The following is a 25,640-nucleotide window of genomic DNA, read 5'->3' as shown; positions in this document are numbered from 1 at the left end:
GCTACGACAGACTCCCCAACAGTAATAACTCTGGGATCTGACGGAAGGATGGCAGCGCTAGCCCTCCATGCTAACGTGCTGAGGCCAGCTAGCGCAGCTGGTGTTAGCCACAACCCAAAACGATCTCAGGACCCACCTCAGTCATTTCTCGAACACTTACAGTATGTCAGAGCTACCACGCTCTATAGATGCAGTCACATTTGTTACCATTTAAAAATGTAATATTTGTCTCCACTCAATATGGGCAAGAATTGGGAATGAAAGCACAAGGCCACTATGGTAAGTGGGTTTTATATACAAAACACATACTTGTGAAGACTTCATGTGAAACGCTCTATTGGGCAACAATTTATGTGAATTCAATACACCACGCTGCAAACACTTCATCTCAAGAGCTCCTCATAGATCCACAGCTATGTGCCTTTATCAACATGGCTCTCACATGGAGAACCTGCACGTGAGGTGGCTGAGGAGGACAATGGCTGACTGCCTACCCCATTTACTCTGTACACCTCTCAACCACCCAAGTTTGACTTGCTGCTTGACTTCTCGGGCTGAAGCGTTTCTGTAATGAATCTTTTATAAAATACTAGTTGAATGCATCAGTCGAGGTTTTTATTCCTTTGTTTATTGTGCTCAAGCAGTGGGTTTTCACTGCTCTCCTCTGTCAGCTCACCACCATCTCCCCGGTGCCAGAGCTTCTCATGGTGGGTGAGAATGAGAAGATGCTGCTGGTATCTGTGCAGCTGCTGCTGCTTGGTCTGTTGGAACTGAAGAGAGATTTACCGAGGTTTCATCAGACAGGTCGGCTCTTCCTAGTGAGATGACGTTGAATAGTAGAATTGTCTCCTGGCCAGGTGCAAAGACCTGCAAACGTGCTGCCGTGGAAACACGTTCAGGGGAAATGGGGACGTACGTGTCGGTGGATGGGCTTGGTACTCATACAGGTGTGTGTCTGGTATTGCTGATTTGGAAAGGGCAGGATTACCAGTCTGCAAAATTACCTGAAGGCTTCAAGGGTGTGTGTGTGTGTGTGTGTGTGTGTGTGGGGGGGGGGCATGGTTGAGTGCTTCAGGTCTCATGGAGGTTCACAGACTGGTTGATAACACTGTGAACGTGTGTGGTCTCCTCTCTGTACACTGTATGACTCTGGGTTTACATATGGCTTGTTAAAAGTTGGAGCCGGTCCTGTTTTGAACGTGGTTGCTTAGCAGGTTATCTGAGGTTAGTTGTCAGTTGTTTCATATGTCATATGTTTACATAGTTCCTGTATATGATCAGCTCTTTTTTCATCTCTCAGCCATCTTTTTTTTACACTGAGAGAGATGTTCTGTTGGTTAGAAGTTAAGTTTAAGAGATTCCTTGTGTTAATTATATTTCATTGGACATATTATTCAACACAAAGATGTATGATCCATTTAAATAACTATATTGGAGATCCATACATTCATCTGTGTTGTGGTAATGGTCTACGGTACATACATTATGAACAGTTAGCCATAGTGGTGTATTGTACTGCTGCTGCTGTTATTGTGAGGTAGACGGAGCAGCTACAGCCAGGTTCTGTCCATGGTCCTCCAAGCAACACTGTATCCCTCATCTCCCTCTCTCTTCTCTCTTAAAGGGACCTCCTGGCTCCCAGCCGTCACCCCACGCACAGCCACCCCCACACAACCCCAACAACCCCATGATGGGACCTCACGGCCAGGTAAGACGCACTCACACACACCCTGGTCTCTCACATACACTCTGCCCCCTCTCCCTCACCTTTTGCTGCACAGGCAGGGACAAACCTTTTTTTCGCACCACGTCGATGCAGATACGCCCGGAAGGGATTTTCTTAGCAGGTTAGAAGAGCATTTTCGCTAACCCCTTTCCTAACCTAATTCTCCTAACCTGCCACATTCTCCCTACCTGCTGCATAATTTCTCCTAACCTGCTATGAAAAAGTAACTTGTGGTGTGAAAAGAGTGTTTCTCACACAGGCAGGCAGTCCCTCTTCCACTTTCTCACTCAATCACTAACTCCCTCTGCCTATCCACTCACACAGAGAGGCCTCTGTTCTCTTCCTCCCTATCTATCCTATCCTCCTCTTCTACACCCACTCACTCCTTATCTGTCTCTCTCTCTTCGTCTCACTCACTCATTCACTCACTCACCCACACCCCCTCTCCCCCTACCCCCACTCCTAACCTGACTTCCACCCCCCACAACCTATGTCTATACAAACTGCCCTGCTACCTAGTTGTGGACAGACAGACAGTGGCCATAACGCTGTAGATGGGATAAATAATTCAGCTGTGTTGGCCCAGCTGTAGGAAGGAGAGGAGGGGAGGAGCAGGCCGACTCTCTCCTCTTCCTAAGCCCAGCACTCACTATCCCATCTCCCATCAATATCCCATTAATATTGCAGCAGTGCCTGACACTGTGGAGCGCTCGTACACAAACTCACCACAACTTGGCTAAGACAAAGGCAGAGAGAGAGAGATTGAGATTGGGGGAGAGAGACAGGGAGGGACCTGAGAGGGGGTGGAGGGGAAACAGCAGTCTTTCCCTTCAGGGCCTGGTCATTATATAAGCTGTCCTCCAGCTGGCCTCGTTTCCCCTCGCCCAACTAGTAGCTTGCGTTTAATTGGCTCTGAAAGCCTGTTTCTTTGTTGTCATGGTGTCATGTTTCGCCTGCCTGTACGCGTTTCTTATAGCGTGATAATGTGTTTGTAATGATTGACTGTCAATCACACTGGTTAGTTGCACTCTTGATGATTATATTATATTTAAGTTTGTTGTCCCTTGATGGATTCAATTATTTTCCGAATGTTATTGTTTCATTAGATACATTGAGCTATTTTCTGTGGTTGCAACACACTGTAGAAATGTTTCTTGTAGCTCTCTGTGGTACGATGGTCAGTACAGTGTGTGGATGCATATGGAAAAACAGATGTAGGTGTGTGTATTCTTCACTACCCTCCTGCACACCCTCCCAGCCACATCCACCACCCATCTGTACCCTCATCTGCTACTGTTCCCTCATTCAACATGCTGCGTCACCCACAACCATGTTCACCCTCAGCTATATATCTGTCTCTCTGTCTCTGTATGTTCTATTTGTTTTCAGTATCCGAGGACTGGCCTTCAGAACCCTGACACAACCTTTGCCTTGTGTAGAATGACAACAAAGCACCTTCAAACTTGGAGCTTTTTCTCCAGCACAATGGCTCCCCCTGCTGACAGCTGCAAGTAACACGCATGATGGATAGGACTAATGTTAACATCTGTCCTCCTCCCCACAGCCTTTCATGTCCCCACGGTACCCAGGTGGACCTCGTCCCTCACTTCGCATGCCAAATCAGGTAAGGTATCTATCTCTGAGGTGTACATTTTTAGGGAGTTGAATGCTCTGTGCTAATGTTTCTCTCTCTCTCTCTCCCTTCTTCCTTCAGCCACCTGTGGGAGTCCCAGGGTCACAACCACTCCTGCCAAACAGTCTGGATCCCACCAGACCACAGGGTATAACTTAAGGATATGTGCTTGTAGAATGTATTTGGTCTGAAATTGTCCCACGCTGACAACTTTCTCTCAATCGTTCCTCCTCCAGGACATCCAAACATGGGCGGCCCGATGCGGATGAACCCCCCCAGAGGGATGGGCGGCATGGGCCCACAGGTACAGCCAGGCACCATTCCTCTCCCCTAAAGTCTGCTGCTCCACCCCTCTGTCCATGAACCCCATGTCCCTTTACAGCACAACACACTGAGCACACAAGGTTTTATTCATCTCTACTTTATCCCATAAATTTAGTCTCAACCTTTTTCTATCGGTCTCAAAGCAAGCCTGACATAATACCTCTCAAGTACCACTCTCTCCTCGTTGAGTTTTTAATTCCGCTGTCTAGTTTCCAATCAGTCAGTTTGAGCATCGTGGCCCACTGTGCCCTGCTGCCCTTCTCCCCGCCTCCCTTACTGTGTGACTTTGGCAGTCAACAATTCAGCAGCTGGTGCGGCATCTGCTCGACAAGTGTAATCGTCTGCTGAACAAAACTCTACCTCTGAGTGGAGCTGCTCTGTGTCCTGCCCCACGCTGCCATCCTGCCAAGCCCCCACTGTGCAGCCATCACATCACAACTTAGACACACACAAGTCCGCCCCTGTTATCGTTATACACATACATTACTAATCAGGATCGAGTCATTAAAATCGCCTGGCTCAAACAGAACAAATGAGAGTGTGATCCCTGGAATGTATTGTCCTCGGTAATATGAAAGGTGTGTTCCTCTCTCTGTGTAGAACTATGGTGGTGGAATGAGGCCTCCTCCCAACTCCATGGGGCCAGGAATGCCAGGGATGAACATGTGAGTACAGTCATTCTCCAAAGGCATTTCATCACCTCCGTCTACTTATTATGATGTTTTATTTTGTCCAAATATCTGAATTGCTAATACAATTTCTATTAATAGCACTGATGGGACGTAAGAATATTTGACAAGTAACAATCTGAGGGAATACAAGCTCTTTGTTCTGCAGTGAGCCTCTCTCACACAACCTCTTCTCCCCTCTGTCTGTGTCAGGGGTCCTGGAGGTCGAGGTTGGCCCAATCCCAACGCAAACTCAGTAAGTCCTGCTCACGCACCTTCTCAATCACTCTAATGCCTTATTGGTTTTAGAGCCATTTCTTTGTTGTGAAAGTCACAAGTTTACTGATTGTGTCCCCTTTCTGTTCTCGCCATAGATAGCCTATTCCTCCTCATCTCCTGGAAACTATGTGGTAAGTCTTAAGCCTAAACAATGACTAGTATTGTTGGCCATAGCTGACATCTGACTGCTACTACTATGTCCAAATGTTTTGGGAATATCATTCCTCTAAGTCTCTCGTCTTTCTCCCAGGGTCCTCCAGGGGGCGGAGGCCCACCAGGAACTCCCATCATGCCTAGCCCAGGAGGTTTGTCCTACTTATTTGTCTCCATGTGCCTCCTCACTCATCCCACTCTAATTAAACTCCCAGTGCTCATTTACTTTGTGGGCACAGCCACACTGACATATTGAGTGATTTGTATGTTAAACAAGCGTAGCTATTTATGTGTGGTCTATACTGGACCTGTGTAAATTGGCAGGGTATTGAGCTGTGATCATTTGACTGTGATCAGTCTGATGTTCCTGTTGAGGACAGCACAGACAGAACAAACTGCTCTGGTCTAACATCCTGTGGATGTGCAGTTTTTGTTCGGGTGTGGAGCGGTTTCTTTTTGTGTCCACTATTCATTATTTATATACATACTTCTATTGTGATGCGTTGCCTGGGCAACCTGTGCACAGTGCTCCTTACACGTAGAGCTGGAACACAGTTTTCCACTGCAGTCGCCAAGGCCCCCCCCCCGCACTCCACCACACCCTCCGTCACGACTGCACAACCTGCTGCACAACCTACACCCAGGGCCACAAACTGGCATCAAACCCCACACTCTCTTTCTTTTTCTCCCCTTCTCTTGCTCCCTCGCTTGCTCCCCTTCTCTCTCTCCCTCTTTTTCCCCTCTCTCTTTCACCTGTTCTCTCTTATCTATCACTTAGTTTGATATATACATGTATCTCCTACTCTCACCACACTGCAATGTCAGCTCAAGGTCACCTCTATCCTCATATTCTATTCAGGATGGAGACACAAGGAGAGCAACATGATGTGCTGATCCTGTTTACTTCCCACTGGCATTGTAGTCATCATCAGGATTTAACCCCAAGTTCATGGAAACATGAGATATGAAAAGTTTGCGACATTAGGCTTTCCCAATCCATGTGGCTTGATGAGTTATAACCTGCATGTGTCTGTATGGAGCATTGTCACGTTTGGTGGTTTTGTAGAGTTTAATCTCAAAGCTGTCCATGCATGTGGCTGAAGGAAATGCAGGACAACACTGTGTAGTTGTGCTCAGTTACTGTAGCCTGGACTGACTGTTTCCTTCTCACCAGACTCCACAAATTCCAGTGAAAACATCTACACAATGATGAATCCTATTGGCCCTGGTGGTAACAGACCTAATGTAAGCGGGCTCTTTGTTTTTCATGGGTTTCCTGTTTTCAAATCGGTAGAGGTGATCATTATACAATTTAATATGATAATGACAAAGTTCAGTAAGTTGTAACTTTTTTACAGTTCCCGATGGGGCCGGGCCCTGATGGCCCAATGGGTGGAATGGGAAGCATGGAGCCCCACCATATGAACGGATCACTAGGTGAGTTTTAACAGCAGCGATCAGCTGATCAATCATTTAGAATATTATTCTCTGTCAGCATGTACAACCTTTGTCTGGAATTTGTTTAACCATTGATGAACAGGACCATTTACATTTCTGAAAATTGCGTGTTAATATTAGGCAGTAATTTAGAACTACCGTAGAAGTTTGATGTGGTCATCTAGTTTAAGTTGTTGAAAATCAGTAGCCGAGTTCTGTGAGAAGTACCACTTTCCTATTGTGACAATGCCCTCTTGTGGTGGTAGAGGGAATGCTCTCTTCATAGTAGTATTGATTGAAGTGGAAGCAGATTATGTGGGCAGCACGCGGGCACATTGATTATGTAGACAGGTGAGACATGATCGATGAAGCCAATGAAGTTGGGTCTCATCTGTATTTGAAACGAATAGCTTAATTAAAGCACATTAGCTGTGTTAAGTGTTGAATGTGATCCCCAGCCAGAGATGTTGATTATAGCTTTACAGTGATGAGCTTTTCTCTCATGTCAATCTCTCTCTCGTTGTTTTCAGGCTCTGGTGACATGGATGGGTTGCCAAAGGTAAGCCTCTATAAAAGACTCCATATTAGATAGACTTACATTCATTTCAACACACACCTATCAGGTGAAGGTTATCCAAAGCACTTATAATACTGATGATTTGGTTTGGACCCAAAGCTGCCAGAAATTCAATAACGGCACCTTATGATGACATCCAGTCACGAGAAATGGCTGATGAGAGTGGAAAGACCTGTCTGGTAAATCTTGATTTGTTTCTTTGTTTGTTTGTGTAGAATTCTCCCAACAACATGGCGGGCATGAACAACCCCCCGGGAACTCCGCGGGATGATGGGGAGATGGCAGGCAACTTTTTAAACCCATTCCAAAGTGAAAGTGTGAGTTCTCCACAGTGGTTCTCTTCCCTAACCTGCAACCATCAGGCAGCGTGCTTCTGTGAACAGATTTTAATCTCACTGCTGACTTACTCCTATATCCTAAACACTTTCCCTTCGGTCTTTACTTCACCTTGTCGAAATTACATTTGTTTTATAATGTCAAAGTAGAACATTCCTAATTACCTGGCTGTCTCATGAAGCAGTCTGCTTGTTATGCTTGTTAACACATTTTTACGTTGACTAAATCGTAATTACATTGAGTGAAGTTGCTTATTGCATGCATGTTGAATTAGCATCATATGAACAGTAATATGGCATTGGCTCATCTATTTCCCCCCTTCCCTTCTTCTCTCTGCAGTATTCACCCAACATGACGATGAGTGTGTGATTTGTTTTTTATTTTATCTTTTATTCTATTTTATTTTGTTTCTTTTTTTATCTCTCCCCCTTACCCTCCCACCCCGCTGCATCTTGCATTGCCCCCCCCCCCCCCCCCCCCCCCCTGGATGGCGTGCTGTGTTTTGCAGCCCCCCGGGATGTCACTGGAGCGCAGGACTCCCATCAAGATCACCCATCCCAGTGTGTGCAAAGTGGGGCTTCTGAGCAGGAAACAGTCTCAGAGCCACAGGAAGAGCCAGCTCAGTGACTCTCCCTCTCCGCCTGGTTTCCTCACAGGCCCAGGACAGTGAGAGTGGGGGACTCTGGCTGTCTGCAGGAACCCTCCTCAGCAACAGTTCTCTCAGCATCAAGGCTGGTGGCTCCACTCTACTACTTTATCATGTTATTATTTGTTTGTTCAAATGTTGTTTTTGCATGCAGCAGTTGTGAGGTTTGAGGCTCACCTTCATTCAGTTAATGTGTCCTTGTTTTGAAATGAAAAGCTTAACTGCTGATGCATTAGGGCAAGAACACTTTATATGTTTGTGTTTTATTAATAATAATGATATCATTTTCATAATTGATATTGTTATAATGATGTAGTTATCATTTCCTGTTAAGGGCACATTGTATCTCAACAACATCGACAACAGAATAAGCACACACTCAAAAAATGCACAATGACACTTCTGTTTACATGATTTTAGGTATTTGATGTTTCTTGTTCGTTTGTTTTTGTCTCAACGCCCTACGCATACCTCTCTGTTCTTCGCAGAACTTGTAGCCGATGTCTTTACTACCAGAAAACCATGGCACCAAAATGTAAACAGTTAAGCAGAGTGCGATAGGAGTACAAGAATAGCTGTTCACCTGCTTGACATCACTCATCTAGGAATGATCCTTCCTGACACTCCCCATCCATGTTATCACTGGAGTTCCCCAAAACGTCAATGTGAAAATGGAGGCGATATCAGAAACTTCTTTATCCTTTGGTACTCTAGTCTGTCAGTCTTCTACATGTCTGGTCACACGTACCCCTCCCAAAATGTTGAGTCAGTGTATATAAGTGTTTGTTCAGGCTTGTTGCATTACTGTGCAAAGATGGACTGATCAAATGTAATTTGGACAATTGCTAATTCTACTTTCAGTTCAGGTGGCTTTGAACATGTATTATTCTGCGACCTGTGTCCTTCCAATTCAGTAAAGACGGAAAGGGTTTTACAGACCCTCTGTTCTTCTATGGATTTGCTCTTGCCTGTAAATACAACATATTGTATTGTGGTTGTTTATTTGTTGTTTTGATATACAACTTGTCTCTGTATACTGAAAGTGGATCCTTCTCCTCCTGCATTGCTTTGACTGTTACTCTGCATACAATCTCCAGGCTCAATCTTTATTTACTGATTGTCATACAGGCCACTTGCTATCGGTTTTCATGTCGTTGTTGGTGTACAAACCTCCATCTGCTTCCTTCCAGTTAGGGTTGACCTCACAGATCCTTATGATCCGGTGTCTGACCCCTCTCACATGCAACCATAGTTTAGAGAGGGGCCAACTCCACAGAGCTCCCATCCACCTGTTCCCTCTGGGTCTGGGCTTGTCCATGGGCTGCTAGATCCTGGGTATGGGGTGGCTGTAGCACCACTGGTGATGGGAGTGTGAAATGACTGGAGTGACTGCACGGTGTGGCTTAATTCACTCTCCCGCTACAAGAAAGGAGTGCTCTATGGAACCGAGTAGCTTTTAGTCCACCTACTCACACTTGAATATGTACTTTGAGAAATGAGAGAATTCCACCTGGTTGGACTGAATTGTGAGTCAAACGATGTCTTTTATTCTAGTTTTTTTGTTTTGTTTTAATTTCTATGAAGTCTATTCAAGAAATTGTGTGCAAAAAAGGCCATAGAATATCTACACCTATTGAGTGAATTGACCCAAGGCTGTTCCACAAACTTTCATGTGATTTTCTTGTGTGTTGTGCTAAGCGGCAGATACCGTTTATTTCAAAAAGTCATTTTTCAACAAGCTACATATTTCTGTTCTTATTTAATATCATTCTGGCTTCTGTCTGTGATTGGTCTTTTGCCAGTGACCTTGCTATAGTGTTGGCAGATACTTTATGGAGTAGCTTGGATTCAGAGCTGAACAGGGACATCTTCTGGGTAAGTTGTTTTGAGGAACGACTAACTCCAGTGTTCCTCTAGCAGACTGACTGGCACACAGCCCTCTGTCCCCCACCCGCCCCCTACAGCCCCATCCTCACACTCTTGAGCCCTCCTTTCCTTTAATTTCCTCTTTGTAAATACTGTATAATGCATTTTGATATCATTGACATGTTTTGATATGTCAGTCACTACCAATGTATACAGCTGAAAGTCAATTATAAATGAACTGTCCATGTTTTCATAATAAAGAGACGATGTGCTGGACATTTTGATTGGCCAAAACAAAATTGTGGTAAAAATGAAATATGCATGTAAATTTACTTGAACATGTGAACATACAGTAACTGCACCCTAAACGCTTATTTCTGGTCGGGATACATATGTGAAAATAAACTGTCATCCATTTAGCTGGGTTTGAGGCGTCGTTTTATTATCTTGTAAGGATCGAGAGGGCGGTGAAGGGGATGTATGATGTCAATGATGCTGTTTATTCTTGCAATTGGAGCGTCCTCACTCTGTCCTTGTCTTCTATTACCAATAGAAATCATCTCAAATGGTTTCTAAGAATGGTTATTGCCTACTCAAAAGGCCATCGTCTCATTAAAACATGTGACCACCTATTATTACAGTTTTTAATATGAAGGATTTTTATCAATTTAAGAACTTTAAAAAGGAAAACATACTTAATGCCATTTTAAATTAAAGAATAGATCAAAAGTAATGCTTATGCAGAAAAACTGTGTCCTTGCTATTCACTCCTGATGAAATAGCGTTGTATATATTGATTCTCACTGATCCTCTCTCAGTCCTCTGTGTATAACAATTGTTGGTCATCTCTGTACTTCTATTGTGATGTATAATACTGTAACATTAGGAAGATTTGCGGGTGATGGGATGGTTGTGTGGGACAGGGGTCAAGGGGAGGGGATATAAATATTCTCCTGTACCGTTCATTGTCCTTTCTGATGACATGGCAGTATTCTATATGAAGCAGTCTGTCCCTTGGGTTTGCTTTGTATTTCATAGTAGGATAGTTCAGATCTTGTCTTAGGGAGTTATGTGTCTTGTGTAGGTAATAAATATGTCCTTTGTATGTTTCTTTATATTGTAAAGTTTCTTTAGACTGAAAGAAAAATGGATAATTTGCTTATCAAAAAAGAAACTGCATCAATAATAAATGTAATTTGATTTTTCCTCGTTGTTCGAGTCTTTTTTCTGTGCACATCTGATCATCAGTGTGTATTTATTTTATTAATTGACACTTCACACAGCCTGACGCTTTTCAAACTTTTGCAAGGACATCATAAAATATGACCGCTCATTTGAGAATAATGTATCCATTAAGAGAATAAAAAGTGATTCATCTCCCAAAGTATCTTATACAGTAATAATAATTTACTAAGTTTATGCTGTTTACCAAAACATGCTTGTCTTGTAATAATAATTTACTAAATTATAAATAAATGTGTGGTTTGAACCCATTTCGGTGTTTTTGGCAACCATATAAATTAATTCAGTAATTTTTTTTTTTTAAAACAATTATTTATATATACACTAGATGACTACTGGGTGCTGTTTTGAAGCCGCTGCACCTCCATCTTGGCACTCCCCCATGATTGTAACATATTTTGGGAAGCTATATGCAGTAAGACCCGAGGTGTGGTACATGTAAGTAAGACCCGAGGTGTGGTACATGTAAGACCCGAGGTGTGGTACATGTAAGTAAGACCCGAGGTGTGGTACATGTAAGTAAGACCCGAGGTGTGGTACATGTAAGTAAGACCCGAGGTGTGGTACATGTAAGTAAGACCCGAGGTGTGGTATATATAAGTAAGACCCGAGGTGTGGTATATATAAGTAAGACCCGGGGTGTGGTATATATAAGTAAGACCCGAGGTGTGGTATATATAAGTAAGACCCGAGGTGTGGTATATATAAGTAAGACCCGAGGTGTGGTATATATAAGTAAGACCCGAGGTGTGGTATATATAAGTAAGACCCGAGGTGTGGTATATATAAGTAAGACCCGAGGTGTGGTATATATAAGTAAGACCCGGGGTGTGGTATATATAAGTAAGACCCGGGGTGTGGTATATATAAGTAAGACCCGGGGTGTGGTATATATAAGTAAGACCCGAGGTGTGGTATATATAAGTAAGACCCGGGGTGTGGTATATATAAGTAAGACCCGGGGTGTGGTATATATAAGTAAGACCCGAGGTGTGGTATATATAAGTAAGACCCGAGGTGTGGTATATATAAGTAAGACCCGGGGTGTGGTATATATAAGTAAGACCCGGGGTGTGGTATATATAAGTAAGACCCGGGGTGTGGTATATATAAGTAAGACCCGAGGTGTGGTATACACCAAACATTATTAAATACATGTAATTTTGTCCTTTATTTAGATTTATTTAAAATACTGTTGAATTCCATTCATTCCTATGGAGGACTGCTTCTTCGTGTTGGCTTACCCTGTTGTGACGTTTTGATAACTGTAAATCTCTCTATGGCAAGGTAACTTTTATCAATATATTCACCTGTATATACCCCGCCAAAAAAAGAAATGCGGCAGGTAGCCTGGTGGTTAGTGTTGGACCAGTAAATGAAAGGTTGCTGGCTCTAATCCCCGAGCTGACAAGGTAAACGTCTGTCGTTCTGCCCCTGAACAAGCCTACCACTGTTCCCCGGTAGGCTGTCAATGTACATTTGTTCTTAACTGACTTTCCTAGATAAATAAAGGTTAAATAAACATTTTTAAAATATATATGTAAATAGCTGCTGATATGGCTATCATAAAGAACTACAAATGCCATGATGAGACTGCTGAATCGAGGTAAAGGTAAACTATTAACTATCTAATGCTAGCTAAACATAGTAATGAATAAATTGGCACCATTTCTTTAAATGGACAATTATGTGAACAGTCTTGTGCAAGTTTTTAATTGACACAATTCAATACCTGTTAGCAAAGGTGTCCTGACGTGCAGGAGCTTGCATGGATTTGTAGTTTTACATGATGTCTACTTTAACGCTAATTAACATTTTCGAATCAAATTAAATAGAGCCGAATATATTGATAAAAGTCACCTTGTCCGAAAGCGATTTACGTGGTTATCAAAAACAGGGTAAGCCGACGTGAAACACAGCCCTTAATTAAATTGTTTCAAAAATCCCCTATGGGAAAAATTAATGGAACCATTTCCCTATTTGACCGCTAGGTTTTACGGGTAATATGACACCTCCACTGTGGGGTTCGACATGGTGACTGGTGGCTTCAAAGCCTCTCATTTGTCAATGCAGAGCATCAGCAATCCAGGGTTTATATCATTGGTTTGAACAGCCAATTAATCTGTTTGACTGTCATCTGGATCTACCAATCGTGTGATCGCTTACAGAGGATGAGCCAATAGAAATAAAGGAACGATGTCAGGCCAAGTCTTCCTACGCCTGCTAAATTAGGTTATTGGTTTAGGCCCAAGGTGAACTCAGGAAGAGTCTGCCATCGCATGACAGAAGCATCAAGCAAAGCTAGCTATTGTCACAAACTCTTCGATCAGGCATTCTGTCCTTTTATCAAGCATATCATAAGGTAAGGGTACTCACTGTAGCATCGTTAAAATAAACATGAAGGACACAATTCAAGAGGGGTATTTTTGTATAAGATAGCAACTAACTAGCTAGCCTTCTAGCAGGCAAGCTTGGTCGCTAGCTAACTCACAACAAACTTCTCAAAGTATTCGAAACACCCACTGAAATCCTGAACATGTATTGCTAACTAACTAAACTAGCTACTGTAGCAAGCTAGCTAACTGGCTGTTTTCGAACGTTTCTCTCTAAGAAACGCAATGCGTCTTCACTCTTATGGTGACGAGCTAACGTTACCAGACCCAGAATCATAGATGAATCTGTTCAAACCACAGCAATCCATTCTTTTTAAACAAGATGCACTGTATAATTCCAGTGTGTATAGCCAATAACACCCCTTTATTTGAAAGGCACAGTTTATGCTGTTTACCAAAACATGCTTGTCTTTTCTCTGCTGTATTTCTAAATCACATTGACATTTCAACAGATGACTGACAAAGAGGGGGTGACTGGTGCAGGTGATAACCCACAGATGATTCTAACAGGGAAGAAGTCAGGGAAAGCATCGCTGCTGGACAGTGGGGAAGACTTTGAGATGTTGGATGATGATGAAATTGATGATGACCCTCCTCCTTTGGAAGATGCTGGGGGTGGGAAGAAGACTAAAAAAGAGCCTGCAGAGGACCAAGATGCTAGCCCTTCATCTCTAATAGATGAGTGGATGGATATACTAGGTAACAAAATGACCCTTATATTTACTATAGGTCAAAGACAAAGGACAATGATCGCGTATTGACAGTCGTCACCATTTGGTTAAGCTTATTCTCACTTATCTATTTGCAGGTAATGGCCAGCTAAGGAAGAAAGTTCTGCGAGCAGGGAATGGGCCAGACAGCAGGCCCACAAAAGGCCAGAATGTCGTGATTCACCTGAAGACTTCACTGGCTGATGGGACTCTTATAGAAGAGCAACCGGAGCTGTCTTTCACTCTGGGAGATGGTGACGTCATCCAGGTACATTCTACTTAGTATTTTAAGTGACGGCAAGTCTGATCTGATTCTATACAATGCAGTGATGTGAGTAGATATGAGAAATGTAAATGGAACAAATGTATGTTTCAAGTTCAGTGTTGCTTTTATCCACCAGCAATGCCTCCAACTTTGATCTTTGATTTATCAGATTTGAACTATTGTGTGCTTTCTCGCAGGCTCTGGATCTCACAGTGCAGCTCATGGAAATGGGGGAGACGGCCCTCGTCCAAGCTGACGCTAAATATGCATATGGTGCCCTGGGGAGGTATGGAGGGTTTCTTAATCTTGCTGGTTCTTTGTGGTTTCACTGGCATGTCTCGTTGTTACCCAAACAAGCCATCTATTCTAAGATTGTAATTACCTATAAAGATAACTCTAAAATGCTTTCTATGCTTCATGACGTCAAACTAGATATCATTAACCCTTGTGTCATCTTAACATTCTGTATACTCCCCTTTTCCTAAGGGACAAAAAAATGACCCGCCTTCACTAAACCCCTCAAATAAAGCAGCTTAATTGAATTTGAAACCCCAAATCTATTTTGCATGAAGAAACAACCTGTCATTCATCACAAACTTTGTGAATATCTAGGTTTTCCCTCTTCACAATGCAGAACGACTGCATTTAATCAGTGGACACCACTCGTTTTTATTACAACACCTGTCATAAGAGGTTTTTTATTATTATTGCTAAAGGTACTGCATAGGTGTAAACACATTTTTTGCAAGAGATGGCACCTGTATAGCCTAAGAAAGTAGCAGAAATGTGCAGAAAGTAATTTTGAATGCATTTTATTTAAGGGAAACACAGTCTTGAACCTTTTTTGCAACATAATGATATATTCTTATATACTGTACAATGAGGAATTCAACTACATAATACATAGTCTTCTCCCATTTTTGGAACCATTGCCCCGACCTACAAGGTGTATAAACAACAACAATAAAATAAGATAATAGATACAAAACAAAAACGTGAAGAACATAAATCAATCAACTCTAATTAGCACATGTAGGACAGTATGCAGGTCTGTGTACATGGACTTTGCAGATGTATTTCTCACATGTGCAGCACATAGTATTTGTTTTACAGTCCTTCTTTGGGGGCAGAGTTGTCATCTCCTCATCTTGCCTGCTGCAGCCTCAGGCCAATATTCAGCCTCCTGAACAGCTTGATCTTGTTCCATATCAGGAAGGCTTTGTATGAGGACACATCAATGATGTTATGAAAGATTGCCCGCTGGCCTCTAGTCATCATCCCCCTGCAGCTATACGTTCCAATCACCTTGTCCAGGTTGTCCACGCCTCCTTTGTTGTAGTCCAGGATGATGGCTGGCTTCCTGTCCTCACGATCACTGATCTCAGCCGTTTTGTGCAGTGTGCACAGGAGCCACATTATTGTTCCTCTTTGGGAGGTAAGAAACTAGAGCGGTGGTGGGGGTGAAGGCAAAATTTGATGAGAAGGCCTCTCTCCCCCTTGTTGCGAGGAGTGCAGGGGGGAGCTCAGGCTTGTTCTTTCTAACTGTGCCAACCATGGTGATCTTCCTCTTCAGGAGCTGCTGGCTGAGTTCATAAGAGGTGATGAAATTGTCACATGTGACCCTCAGTCCATCTGTCACATCAAGCACAACCCGCATCCCCTGGTTCTTCTCCGGGCCTCCGCTGGTTGGCTTCCCTGTGTAGACTAGCATCTTCCAAGCGTAGCTGGATTGTGTGTCACAGGCCACCCATATCTTGATGCTGTACTTTGCTGGGCATATTCCGCTGGAAAGGACAGTGACCTTTTGCCTTTAGAGATTAGTATCAGTGTCACAGAAAACAATCACATAAATCAATGCTATTACAGCAATACATAATACAATTAACAGTGAAAATCACTTGCATTACAGATATGAAAATAAAAATGTACCTCTGAATGGAACCAGCTGCTCATCCACTGTTACTTCAGGCCCAGGGTTGTAGATGTATGGCAGACGCTCCCCCAACTTTTCCTAAACGTCTCTTATGGCCGCCAGTTTGTCTCCCGCACATCTTGACTCACTGTTACCAAATCGTAGCATTCTTGAGAAAGTGTGAAAGACTTTGTGGCACGGAAAATCGCCCTTCCACTCTCTCGATCGCAGAGACTACATGTAGCCTCGCCTCTGGACCTATACACACCCGCTAAGATTAGCAGCCCTATGTAGGCACGCAGGTCAATCTCATCCATCCTTTTCCAGTTGTCTCCATATTTACGGGAACCCTCCATTTGTAATCTCCAGACTGATTTTTCTTTTTTTCGATGGCTGGTGTGATGAGCATGTAGAATGTTGAGGCAATGTCCTGGGCATATTTTGCTATTCTTTGACAAATGTCTCCTTCAGCTTGGGTATTTCTTCTTCATCTGAAGATGATGCATCGTGCTCTGGGTTGTATTATTCCCCATCTTCTTCAGATACCTCTTCTAAATCATTGTTCTCTTCTTCCTCCTGGACATCTGAAAACATCAGCTCTACGACCTGTTGTGCACTTATGGCTTCAGCAAAGAGAGAACTGGGGGGCTGTCATCTGCAGCACCTTTATAGCCTCTGACTGCATTCCACATTAGTAAACCATGTTTATTTTGTCTGTGAACTTGAATCATGTGGAGGGGGGATCCTGCACATGCACAAAGTTTTAATTTTGTCTGTGTGCTACTGATTTACCACAATCTAAATTTTGTGTGTGTTTTTGTGGTGTAAATGATTTTAGAACTGCCGGGTCAAAAATAACCATAAGACAATCTTTGTACCCTGGTGGTGTACATCTTTAATGGAAACATGAACAGAGGCAACGTTTCACTTTTTCTAATGTTGGTCACTAGGAAAAGTGATCAAATTTCAAGTTAAAAAAATATAATTTAGGGGGATTTCTCTGTTAACCTTTCTAGGGCTCGACAACATTCCGCTGAAAAGGCAGCGCGCGAAATTCCAAAATATATTTTTTTGTAAATGTCACTTTCACGCATTAACAAGTCCAATACAGCAAATGAAAGAAACATCTTGTTAATCTACCCATTGTGTCCGATTTAAAAAAAAAAAAAAAATTTAAAAAATGCTTTACAGCAAAAGCACAACATGATTATGTTGGGTCAGAGTCAAGTCACAAAAACACACACAGCCATTTTCCAGCCTAAGGTAGGAGTCACAAAAAGCAGAAATATAGATACAATTAATCACTAACCTTTGATCTTCATCAGATGACACTCATAGGACATCATGTTACACAATACATGTATGTTTTGTTCGATAATGTGCATATTTATATCCAAAAATCTGTTTACATTGGCGCGTTACGTGCAGTAATGTTTTGATTGTCTCCACTGGCAGCCTTGCCCCTGAGGTGCTTCCCAGTGCTGATCTGGCCCTGGAGGTACAGCTGCTGGATGCCACTGAGGCTCCCGACCTTGAGCTCCTCTCCCCCCAGGAGAGGGTTGCCCTGGCAGGGCAGAAGAGGGAGAGGGGGAATGTCTACTACCAGAGAGGAGACTACGCCTTCGCTGTAAACTCTTATGGCTTTGCCCTGCAGATCACCGAGTCCAGCTCTAAAGGTGACCGTAGTGACAGATTTTTTTTGTTATTTGCGAAAGCACTGTTTTTGGATGGGCCTGGGCACAAGACTCCCTGGAATTTACTAATCAAATCAAATGTATTGATATAGCCCTTCTTACATCAGCTGATATATCAAAGTGCTGTACAGAAACCCAGCCTAAAACCCCAAACGGGTGCAGCTGTGGCTTGGAAGCACGGTGGCTTGGAAAAACTCCCTAGAAAGGCCCAAACCTAGAGCGGAACCAGGCTATGAGGGGTGGCCAGTCCTCTTCTGGCTGTGCGGGGTGGAGATTATAACAGAACATGGCCAAGATGTTAAAATGTTCATAAATGACCAGCATGGTCAAATAATAGTAATCACAGTGAACAGGTCAGGGTTCCATAGCCGCAGGCAGAACAGTTGAAACTGGAGCAACAGCACGGCCAGGTGGACTGGGGACAACGAGTCATCAGGTCAGGTAGTCCTGAGGCATGGTCTTAGGGCTCAGGTCCTCCGAGAGAGAGAATTAGAGAGAGCATACTTAAATTCACACAGGACCCCGGATAAGACAGGAGAAATACTCCAGATATAACAGACTGACCCTAGCACCCTGACACAAACTACTGCAGCATAAATACTGGAGGCTGAGACAGGAGGGGTCACGAGACACTGTGACCCCATCCGACGATACCCCCGGACAGGGCCAAACAGGAAGGATATAACCCCACCCACTTTTCCAAAGCACAGCCCCCACACCACTAGAACGATATCTACAACCACCAACTTACCATCCTGAGACAAGGCTGAGTATAGCCCACAAAGATCTCCCCCACGGCACAACCCAAGGGGGGCGCCAACCCAGACAGGAAGACCACGTCAGTGACTCAACTCACTCAAGTGATGCACCCCTCCTAGGGACGGCATGGAAGGGCACCAGTAAGCCAGTGACTCAGCCCCTGTAATAGGGTTAGAGGCAGAGAATCCCAGTGGAGAGAGGGGAACCGGCCAGGCAGAGGCAGCAAGGGTGGTTTGTTGCTCCAGTGCCTTTCCGTTCACCTTCACACTCCTGGGCCAGACTACACTCAATCATAGGACCCACTGAAGAAATGAGTCTTCAGTAAAGACTTAAAGGTTGAGACCGAGTCTGCGTTTCTCAGATGGGTAGGCAGACCATTCCATAAAAATTGAGTTCTATAGGAGAAAGCCCTGCCTCCAGCGGTTTGCTTAGAAATTCTAGGGACAATTATGAGGCCTGCGTCTTGTGACCGTAGCGTACGTGTAGGTATGTACGGCAGGACCAAATCGGAAAGATGGGTAGGAGCAAGCCAATGCTTTAGTTTAGCAGTAAAACCCTAATCAGCCCTTGCATTAACAGGAAGAAAGTTTAGGGTGGCTAACACTGGAGTAATATGATACAATTTTGGGGTTCTTGTCAGGATTCTAGCAGCTGTATTTAAACTGAAGTTTATTTAGTGCTTTATCCGGGTAGCCGGAAAGTAAAGCATTGCAGTAGTCTAACCTAGAAGTAACAAGAGCATGGATTAATTTTTCTGCATAATCTGTGGACAAAATTTCTGATTTTTACAATGTTACGTAGATGGAAAAAAGCTGTCCTTGAAATGGTCTTGATATGTTCATCAAAAGAGAGATCAGGGTTCAGAGTAACGCCGAGGTCCTTCAGTTTTATTTGAGACGACTGTACAACCATCAAGATTGTCAGATTCAACAGAAGATCTCTGTTTCTTGGGACCTAGAACAAGCATCTCTGTTTTATCTGAGTTTAAAAGTAGAAAGTTTGCAGCCATCCACTTCCTTATGTCTGAAACACATGCTTCCAGCGAGGGCAATTTTGGGGCTTCACCATGTTTCATTGAAATGTACAGCTGTGTGCCATCTGCATAGCAGTGAAAGTTAACATTATGTTTTTGAATGACATCCCCAAGAGGTAAAATGTATAGTGAAAACAATAGTGGCCCTAAAACGGAACCTTGAGGAACACCGAAATAAATTTACAGTTGATTTGTCAGAGGACAAACCATTCACAGAGACAAACTGATATCTTTCCAACAGATAAGCTCTAAACCAGGCCAGAACTTGTCCGTGTAGACTAATTTGGGTTTCCAATATCGCCAAAAGAATGTGGTGATCGATGGCATCAAAAGCAGCACTAAGGTCTAGGAGCACGAGGACAGATGCAGAGCCTCGGTCTGACGCCATTTAAAAGGTCATTTACCACCTTCACAAGTGCAGTCTCAGTGCTATGATGGGGTCTAAAACCAGACTGAAGCATTTCGTATACATTGTTTATCTTCAGGAAGGCAGTGAGTTGCTGCGCAACAGCTTTTTCTTTAAAGTGTTGAGAGGAATGGGAGATTCGATATAGGCCGATTAGTTTTTAAAATATTTTCTGGGTCAAGGTTTGGCTTTTTCAAGAGAGGCTTTATTACTGCCACTTTTAGTGAGTTTGGTACACATCCGGTGGATAGAGAGCTGTTTATTATGTTCAACATAGGAGGGCCAAGCACAGGAAGCAGCTCTTTCAGTAGTTTATTTGGAATAGGGTCCAGTATACAGCTTGAAGGTTTAGAGGCCATGATTATTTTCTTCATTGTGTCGAGATATAGTACTAAAACACTTGAGTGTCTGCCTTGGTCTGCCCTGGCAGAGTTGTGCAGACTCTGGACAACTGAGCTTTGGAGGAATACGCAGATTTAAAGAGGAGTCCATAATTTATTTTCTAATGATCATGATTTTTTCCTCAAAGAAATTAATGAATTTATTACTGCTTAAGTGGAAGCCATCCTCTCTTGGGGAATGCTGTTTTTTAGTTAGCTTTGCGACAGTATGAAAAATAAATTTTGGATTGTTCTTTTTTTCCTCAATTAAGTTGGAAAAATAGGATGATCGAGCAGCAGTGAGGGCTCTTCGATACTGCACGGTACTGTCTTTCCAAGCTAGTCGGAAGACTTCCAGTTTGGTGTGGCACCATTTCCGTTCCAATTTTCTGGAAGCTTGCTTCAGAGCTCGGGTATTTTCTGTTTACCAGGGAGCTAGTTTCTTATGACAAATGTTTTTAGTTTTTAGGGGTGCAACTGCGTCTAGGGTATTGGAGAAACATTAAGAGCCACAAAATGTATTCCATGGGACAACTAGGTCCAGAGTATGACTGTGGCAGTGAGTAGGTCCGGAGACGTGTTGGACAAAACCCACTGAGTCGATGATGGCTCCGAAATACTTTTGGAGTGGGCCTGTGGACTTTTCCATGTGAATATTAAAGTCACCAAAAATGTGAATATTATCTGCCATGACTACAAGGTCCGATAGGAATTCAGGGAACTCAGTGAGGAATGCTGTATATGGCCCAGGAGGCCTGTAAACAGTAGCTATAAAGTGATTGACTAGGCTGCATAGATTTCATGACTAGAAGCTCAGAAGAAAACATTATTTTTTTTTTGTAAATTGAAATTCGCTATCATAAATGTTAGCAACACCTCCACCTTTGCGGGATGTGCGGGGGATATGGTCACTAACCAGGAGGTGAAGCCTTATTTAACAAAGTAAATTCATCAGGCTTAAGCCATGTTTCAGTCAGGCCAATCACATCAAGATTATGATCAGTGATTAGTTCATTGACTATAACTGCCTTGGAGTTGAGGGATCTAACATTAAGTAGCCCTATTTTGAGGTTCAGTCTCTTTCAAGAATAGCAGGAATGGAGGTGGTCTTTATTCTAGTGAGATTGCTAAGGCGAACACTGCCATGTTTAGTTTTTCCCAACCTCGGTCGATGCATAGACCGGTCTGAATGGGGATAGCTGAGCTGACTACACTGACTGTGCTAGTGGCAGACACCACTATGCTGGCAGGCTGGCTAACAGCCTGCTGCCTGGCCTGCACCCTATTTCATTGTGGAGCTAGGGGAGTTAGAGCCCTGTCTATGTTCATAGATAAGATGAGAGCACCCCTCCAGCTAGGATGGAGTCAGTCACTCCTCAACAGGCCAGGCTTGGTCCTGTTTGTGGGTGAGTCCCAGAAAGAGGGCCAATTATCTACAAATTCTATCTTTTGGGAGGGGCAGAAAACAGCCATGAGAAAGTTGTCCGGCTGCGGGGACTGTCTGAGGGGATTTATACTATTATCTGTACTTACTGGTGGAACAGACGCTGTTTCAACCTTTCCTACACTGAAATTACCCTTGCCTAACGATTGCGTCTGAAGCTGGGCTTGCAGCTCAGCTATCCTCGCCGTAAGGCGATCTTTCTCTTGTATATTATGTGTACAGCGACTGCAATTAGAAGGCATCATGTTAAATGTTACTACTTAGCTTCGGCTGGTGGATGTCCTGACGAACCATGTCCAGATAAAGCGTCCGGAGTGTAAAAGTCGAGTGAGGGAGAAAAACTACAAATATAAACGTTTAGTAAAAACCGTGAAGTTGTCAGGTAGCAAGGTTGGCAACAAAACGCACAGCAGCCCGTAAACAAGTCTGCAAGTTGTGACCTGAAATGACACGTATCAAACTAGGCGTCACGTGGCTCCAACTGATGGTGTGTGTGTGACTGCTGTTTCAGTGGACATTAGCCCGGAGGAAGAGGAGGAGCTGATGGACATTAAGGTGAAGTGTCTAAACAACATGGCAGCTGCCCAGCTCAAGTTGGATCACTACGAAGCAGCACTACGGTCCTGTGTTTCAGTGCTGGCCCACCAGCCAGACAACATCAAAGCCCTATTCCGCAAAGGCAAGGTAGGTATCACACAACTGAATGTGTGGATTTGAGTGTGCATGTCTGAAAGCATCACCATGGACTTCTGTATCTGTAGGTATTGGCCTTGCAAGGAGAATATGCTGACGCTATAAGGAATTTGAAGATGGCCCTGAAGTTGGAACCAAGCAACAAGGTACTGCACTCAACATTCACAAAATCATTATTTAGAAAGATGTGGAATGAAAACAAATACTCAGGACCACATGTTTTTGCAGTTCTTTCTGACATCCACCAGGTGGTGCCACATTCTCTAATATTGGTGATGAAGGAAACCAGGTGGACTGCAGACTCATCATTTTGGTGGATCTGATTTCGTGTTGTTGCTGTAAATAGGTTGGTTTATCGATGCCCAGGTGATATCTAAGCATTGCTTAGACATGTTGCTCCCTGCACAGGGAGAACCAGGGTGAACCACAGCGCGTTTGCTACTTGGACCATCTGCATGTTAATACTTAACACTCATGACCCACCACCCCACTCACTCCTGCCGCCTCAGTATTTTTTCAGTCCAACACACCAATGTGAAATCATGCTCTGACAGAATGCCTTGTACAATTGTCCCATACTGTATTTTTTTTTCTTCTTCTTGGACACTAATGTAGTGCATGAGTGTGTTGGGCTGGTAGTTGTTCTTATGTTGACATTTTCTATTAGCATTAGACAAGCTCTTGCATTCTGAACTGGAATGCAGGGTACACCACAGAGTTGGTTACACCATCTCAAGTGTGGCTGCCTGGGAATGTTTATGGTGGTGTTTTTGCTGAAGTGTTTTAGATTAGGAGCAGTAAACCATTACAAGTAGAATCTCAATGGTCTAGATTAGAAGATTGCATATTTATATGCAAAAATTGTGGTCCACTCCCTACTTTTAATTTTTTAAGGATGTTAGGGTTGTCTTGTCTGAATTCATTAATTTAATTAACACAATTTGCCTTTATCTTCTCAATACAAAAGTTTTTGTAAAATGGGGAAAGATGACAAGAACTGCAGCAGTTATGTAATTTCTGTCCTCAAACATTACTATTGTGTACATGACCAGAAGTATCGGCTGATTTTGAACATGGGAATGCCAAGGGGGGCCCTGTAAAAACCTGATATTGTGAAGCACCCATTTAATCTTGTCAGCAGTGGGAGATGAAACCGTAAGAGCGGAGACTTACCCAAACTCTCTACCCTCCTCTGTCCACAACACAGTGCTTGTAAGTGGCTCCTTGGAAGCTGTAATGGACATTTTGGCCAGTACTGTGAAAATGTCCTAAATTTCCCACTCACAAACCCTTAAGACGAATGACTAAGACTTGATATGAGGGGGCTGCCTCATGCAGGGAAGCTGTTAACTTACTACCCTTTTGTTGGCTGGATTTGTATTGGCACGAATATTCATTTTACAATAGCATCAATTTCTAATAATCAAGCCACCTGCAGTTAACAGAACACCTGACTATTATGGTGCATAGGGAATGGGTTGTCATCAGTGAATGTGTTTTTATATACACAGGCTATGTGATTGTGGGAAGGGGGTAGAGTAGTACGCCTGCAGCTTATTCTCACACTTTGCTGTCTCCTGGGGTAGACCATCCACTCAGAACTCTCCAAGCTGGTGAAGAAGCACTCTGAGCAGAAAGACGCTGAGCAGGCCATGTACAAGAAGATGCTAGGCAACCCAGGCAGCGGTGGCATGCAGAAACACCAGGCCAGGTCATCATGGGTGAGACGGTCCTCACATGAGGCTTAACCTGCTCATGTCAACAAACTGATGCTAGCCTAAAATGTTATTTGAACCCAGCTGGGGATCAGAAAAATATGTTTTGAGGTGTACATGGATGTCTTACCTTGTGAATGTATTTCAAAGTGAGGAAACCGTCTTCCAAGTCAACATAAAGCCTCACATTTAGTTTTCTTTTGTCCCCAGGGTGTCAGCTGGAAATGGCTGTTCGGTGCCACGGCTGTAGCCATCGGAGGTGTCGCCTTGTCAGTTGTCATAGCTGCCAGAAATTAGATAAGACAAATACTTTTTCTGGTGATTGCCTGCTCCCTCCACAGTGGGACCTCACAAAAAGCAACTGGATATCTGGCAGTGCCTGTTGGGACTGGTTAAAAAAAAGTGGGAAGGAAATGGCTTTATCTGCCACAACCTTTAGTGTGACGGTCCATACGTTTCTCACACTGTTCTGTCAATGCTTGGGAGAATTGACACATACTATACAATAAACATTTGTATATGAAAAGTACTTACCACTTTTTAAATGTGCATATGGCCATTTTTATTTCCAGAGACAAATTGTTAATTGCTCCTATAATGATTCTAAATATAAATTGAGCACTCTGAAATGAGAATTCTATGAATGATCGGTCAAAGTTATTTAAAATTAGCGAATGTGATATGGCCCTATATTTTTAAAGCATATGATTGTGCAATTATTTGCATTCTGACTTTGCTCTTTTACTGGGACAGTGCCAATGATGGGTATGAGATGAATCTAGATGCTGTATTATCTGGCCCTGGGATCCACACAGTCTTGGTCGACGGAAACTGTCACATTCTTTTAAATGGCAGAAAGAAACTAAGTCAATGGAGAATACCTCACTTTTGATAATTCTGAGAAATTTTGAAGGGTGTACCTTCTAAATCCAATTTTAGGTCAGTTTAACAAAACATCTATTTGATTATCTATCATTTTGTTAAATTCAGGATACTTGTTATATTCATGATATGTGTTATATTCATGATACTTCTCACCAAATGAGAAGTATCATGTTTTCTCTACAACAGACTATGTAAAAAGACAGTAAAGTGTTGCAGACATTGTTTGAGTTTCTCACATTCCTTTATTTGTTAATTTTGTATTTATTTCAATAAAAGTTTGTCAATTCTGGTACTATGAGCCACACCCTTTTTTGTATAATCAACCTTTTGGTATCTAATCTTTAAGATGTCTTGTCACTCGTACAACTGTCTATCTCTGACAGGTTGGGAGCACTTCATCTGTTATTACAGTACATGGACTCAACGCCTACACACTTAAGTCAAATGAGAGCTTGTTACTGTCA

General features: G+C 43.1%; 2 protein-coding genes across 6 annotated transcripts in view; both read left to right on the top strand.

Annotated features, from left to right (window-relative positions):
• Positions 1–10,850, top strand: part of LOC139409182 (single-stranded DNA-binding protein 3) — a 135,827-nt gene extending 124,977 nt beyond the window's left edge. The window contains exons 6-18 of one of the 2 annotated variants that reach the window (XM_071153976.1): positions 1,625–1,708; positions 3,291–3,350; positions 3,441–3,507; positions 3,596–3,663; positions 4,284–4,348; positions 4,565–4,607; positions 4,726–4,761; positions 4,881–4,935; positions 5,958–6,028; positions 6,142–6,220; positions 6,751–6,779; positions 7,013–7,114; positions 7,473–10,850. In XM_071153976.1, coding sequence (XP_071010077.1) covers positions 1,625–1,708; positions 3,291–3,350; positions 3,441–3,507; positions 3,596–3,663; positions 4,284–4,348; positions 4,565–4,607; positions 4,726–4,761; positions 4,881–4,935; positions 5,958–6,028; positions 6,142–6,220; positions 6,751–6,779; positions 7,013–7,114; positions 7,473–7,502 — 789 coding nt within the window. In that variant the 3' untranslated portion in view covers positions 7,503–10,850. The remainder of the gene's footprint in view (positions 1–1,624; positions 1,709–3,290; positions 3,351–3,440; positions 3,508–3,595; positions 3,664–4,283; positions 4,349–4,564; positions 4,608–4,725; positions 4,762–4,880; positions 4,936–5,957; positions 6,029–6,141; positions 6,221–6,750; positions 6,780–7,012; positions 7,115–7,472) is intronic. The other variant, XM_071153977.1, reaches the window with a different exon arrangement.
• Positions 10,851–13,086: 2,236 nt separating this feature from the next.
• On the top strand, positions 13,087–25,468 carry LOC139409181 (peptidyl-prolyl cis-trans isomerase FKBP8-like). Of its 4 annotated transcripts, XR_011634375.1 has the most exons (10): positions 13,087–13,249; positions 13,733–13,979; positions 14,089–14,258; positions 14,453–14,541; positions 17,623–17,843; positions 22,395–22,567; positions 22,645–22,722; positions 22,805–22,922; positions 24,163–24,297; positions 24,502–25,466. XR_011634375.1 is itself a non-coding variant. In XM_071153975.1 (9 exons), the coding sequence occupies exons 2-9, from the start codon at positions 13,733–13,735 to the stop codon at positions 24,586–24,588; spliced, it is 1,200 nt and encodes a 399-aa protein (XP_071010076.1). In that variant the 5' UTR covers positions 13,087–13,249; the 3' UTR covers positions 24,589–25,468. The 4 variants fall into 4 exon arrangements, 1 of the variants encoding a protein (XP_071010076.1); XR_011634374.1 differs by having other exon boundaries at positions 22,805–24,297; positions 24,502–25,468; XR_011634373.1 differs by having other exon boundaries at positions 22,645–22,922; positions 24,502–25,463.
• Positions 25,469–25,640: the final 172 nt, after the last annotated feature.

The sequence above is a fragment of the Oncorhynchus clarkii genome, chromosome 5, assembly GCF_045791955.1.
Source record: "Oncorhynchus clarkii lewisi isolate Uvic-CL-2024 chromosome 5, UVic_Ocla_1.0, whole genome shotgun sequence".
Classification (NCBI taxonomy): Eukaryota; Metazoa; Chordata; class Actinopteri; order Salmoniformes; family Salmonidae; genus Oncorhynchus; species Oncorhynchus clarkii.
The sequence above is the reverse complement of the archived record's forward strand: the minus strand, read 5'-3'. Positions and strand labels throughout refer to the sequence as shown.